The 2,233-nt window shown below is 34.3% G+C and overlaps 1 protein-coding gene across 1 annotated transcript; it reads left to right on the forward strand.

Moving 5' to 3' along the window:
- The first annotated feature begins 738 nt into the window (after nucleotides 1–738).
- On the forward strand, nucleotides 739–1,900 carry LOC145090207 (zinc finger BED domain-containing protein RICESLEEPER 1-like). The gene is made up of 3 exons (XM_079028530.1): nucleotides 739–1,104; nucleotides 1,209–1,375; nucleotides 1,495–1,900. Exons 1-3 carry the CDS (start codon nucleotides 739–741, stop codon nucleotides 1,898–1,900), a joined length of 939 nt encoding a protein of 312 aa, XP_078884656.1.
- The last annotated feature ends 333 nt before the right edge of the window (nucleotides 1,901–2,233 follow it).

Below are 2,233 nucleotides of genomic sequence, written 5' to 3' on the forward strand. Positions count from 1 at the left end.
TTCCCTTCCCTTAAGGGTTGAACATAATATCTTAATAATTAGAATATTTTACTTTTACTTTAACTGTTTTTTTATATTTTCTGAACTTTTTTTTATATACTTGTAGACGTCTGAAACGAATGAGTATATTGAAGATGAGACGATTAATCTTGATAACCCAACCAATGATTCAGTTCCGGTAGTAAATGAGACACGACCAAAAAAGTACAAACTAAGATCCAAAGTTTGGGATGAATTCGAAAGATTTACAGACAAAGAGGGAGTTGAATGATCAAAATGTAAGCATTGTGGTTCCGGGCGATACAAGTGTGAAGAGAAAGGGTATGGTACCAAAAATATTTAAACCCATTTAGACAAATATGTGCCTTACTTGGCTAAAGTAAATGTCGGTCACATACAAATAGCTTTTGGTGATGAAAACAAATTAACATCTTGGAAATTTGATCAAAAAGAGAGTATGAAGGCTTTGGCACACATGTTAGTAGTTGATGAACTTCCATTTAGTTTTGTGGAAGGTGCGAGCTTTAAACATTACAATAGTGTTACTTAACCAATGTATAAAATTCCATGTAGAAGTACAAGTACAACTGATACCTACCAATTGTTTCAAGAAGAAAAAGAAAAACTTCGAGCTTTTATTAAAAAAAACGTTGGTAGGATTTGTTTGACCACTGATACTTGGAATTCTACACAACAATCAAGTTATATGTGTCTCACCGCCCACTTTGTAGAAAATGAATGGAAATTGAAAAAAAAGTGTTGAGTTTTTGTCCTCAAGAGAGTCATCGTGGGGTTGATATTGGATTCGTGGTTGAGAAATTCTTAATAGATTGGGGAATAAAAAATGTTTTCACAATTTCCGCTGACAACGCAAGTGCTAATGACGTGGCAATTGAGTTTTTAAAAAAATTCTTTCAAAATTCCAATAAGTGTCTCTTAAATGGGAAATGGACACACATGAGATGTGTTGACCACATTTTAAACTTGGTGGTGCAAGATGGTATTAAAAAGGTTTATAATCCGGTTGAGATAATTAGATGGGCGGTAAAGTGGATTAGGCAATCACCTTCAAGAATTCGCAAATTCACCAAGTTTGCCAAGCTTGTAAATCCGAGTACAACGAAACACTTGGTAAGAGATGTTCCAACAAGATGGAACTCTACTTATCGTATGTTGAATATTGCCCAAGCTTATGATTTTTTTTTTAGAGATACGATCTAGAGGAGTATGAGTTTCGTTCCGACATTGAAAAGGCGGGTTTATCGATTCCTTCACCGAGCGATTGGCAACATGTTAGGCATTTGTGTCATTTGTTAAAACCATTTTGTGATGTTACTGAAAGGATTTTCGGGACACTATACGTGACATCAAACACGTGAATTGAACATATTTATTCCATTCGTACACTCTTGGATGATGTTATTTATGATGCTAGCCTTTCTGATATTGCATTGGAAATGAGAGTAAAGTTTGATAAATATTTTGGCGATGTAGAAAAATGAAAAGCACACTCTACTTTGCTTTGATTCTTGACCCGAGGAACAAAGTAAAGTATTTGGTTATACTACTTGAGGATCGTTATGGAAAAGAAAAGATGGAGGAGAAAAAGAAATATATTATGGATTCTGTGTATGAATTATATAATGATTACATTAGAATTCATTCTCCAAGTACTACTTCTAGTACTACCGGGTCTAGTAATTCATCGTCGATTTTAGGGAAATGCCAAAATCCGGATGCTACGACACCAAAACCACCATTGAGAAATAAGCTAAGAGAAAAGATGAAAACAAACATAGTTGAAACAATTGGTGAGTTAGAAAAGTATCTGAAAGAAGGTGTTGAAGAAGATTCGTCAATGTTTAACATTTTAGATTGGTGGAAAGTGAATAGTCCATGATTCCCGATTCTATCATTGATGGCTAAAGATTTGTTTGCCATTCCTAGCTCGACTGTGGCTTCGGAATCTTTTTTTAGCACTAGCGGGAGGGTTTTGGATCCGTATAGGAGTTCTTTGACTCCTAAGATTGTTGAAAGTATAATTTGTACCCAAGATTGGATTCAGGGTGGTATAAGTGACAACATCGATTTTGAACAAGATTGTGAAAACCTACAAGAAATTGATAAAGGTAGTTGTTTATCTTTAATATTTTTTTAATATTTTGACATGTTATGTTTTGTCATTTTAATGCTTATACTATTTGTATAGGATTGGGAGAAGTTGGTACGTCTA

Source organism: Lactuca serriola, chromosome 2, assembly GCF_051521515.1.
Source record: "Lactuca serriola cultivar US96UC23 chromosome 2, Lser_US96UC23_V15, whole genome shotgun sequence".
NCBI lineage: Eukaryota > Viridiplantae > Streptophyta > Magnoliopsida > Asterales > Asteraceae > Lactuca > Lactuca serriola.

Excerpts from the sequence above, each read along its gene's own strand:
- LOC145090207 (XM_079028530.1), top strand. The coding sequence starts at position 739 with ATGGAAATTGAAAAAAAAGTGTTGAGTTTTTGTCCTCAAGAGAGTCAT. Across the intron at positions 1,105-1,208 it reads TCACCAAGTTTGCCAAGCTT|AGATACGATCTAGAGGAGTA; the intron begins GTAAATCCGAGT and ends TTTTTTTTTTAG. Across the intron at positions 1,376-1,494 it reads CTATACGTGACATCAAACAC|AAAAATGAAAAGCACACTCT; the intron begins GTGAATTGAACA and ends TTGGCGATGTAG.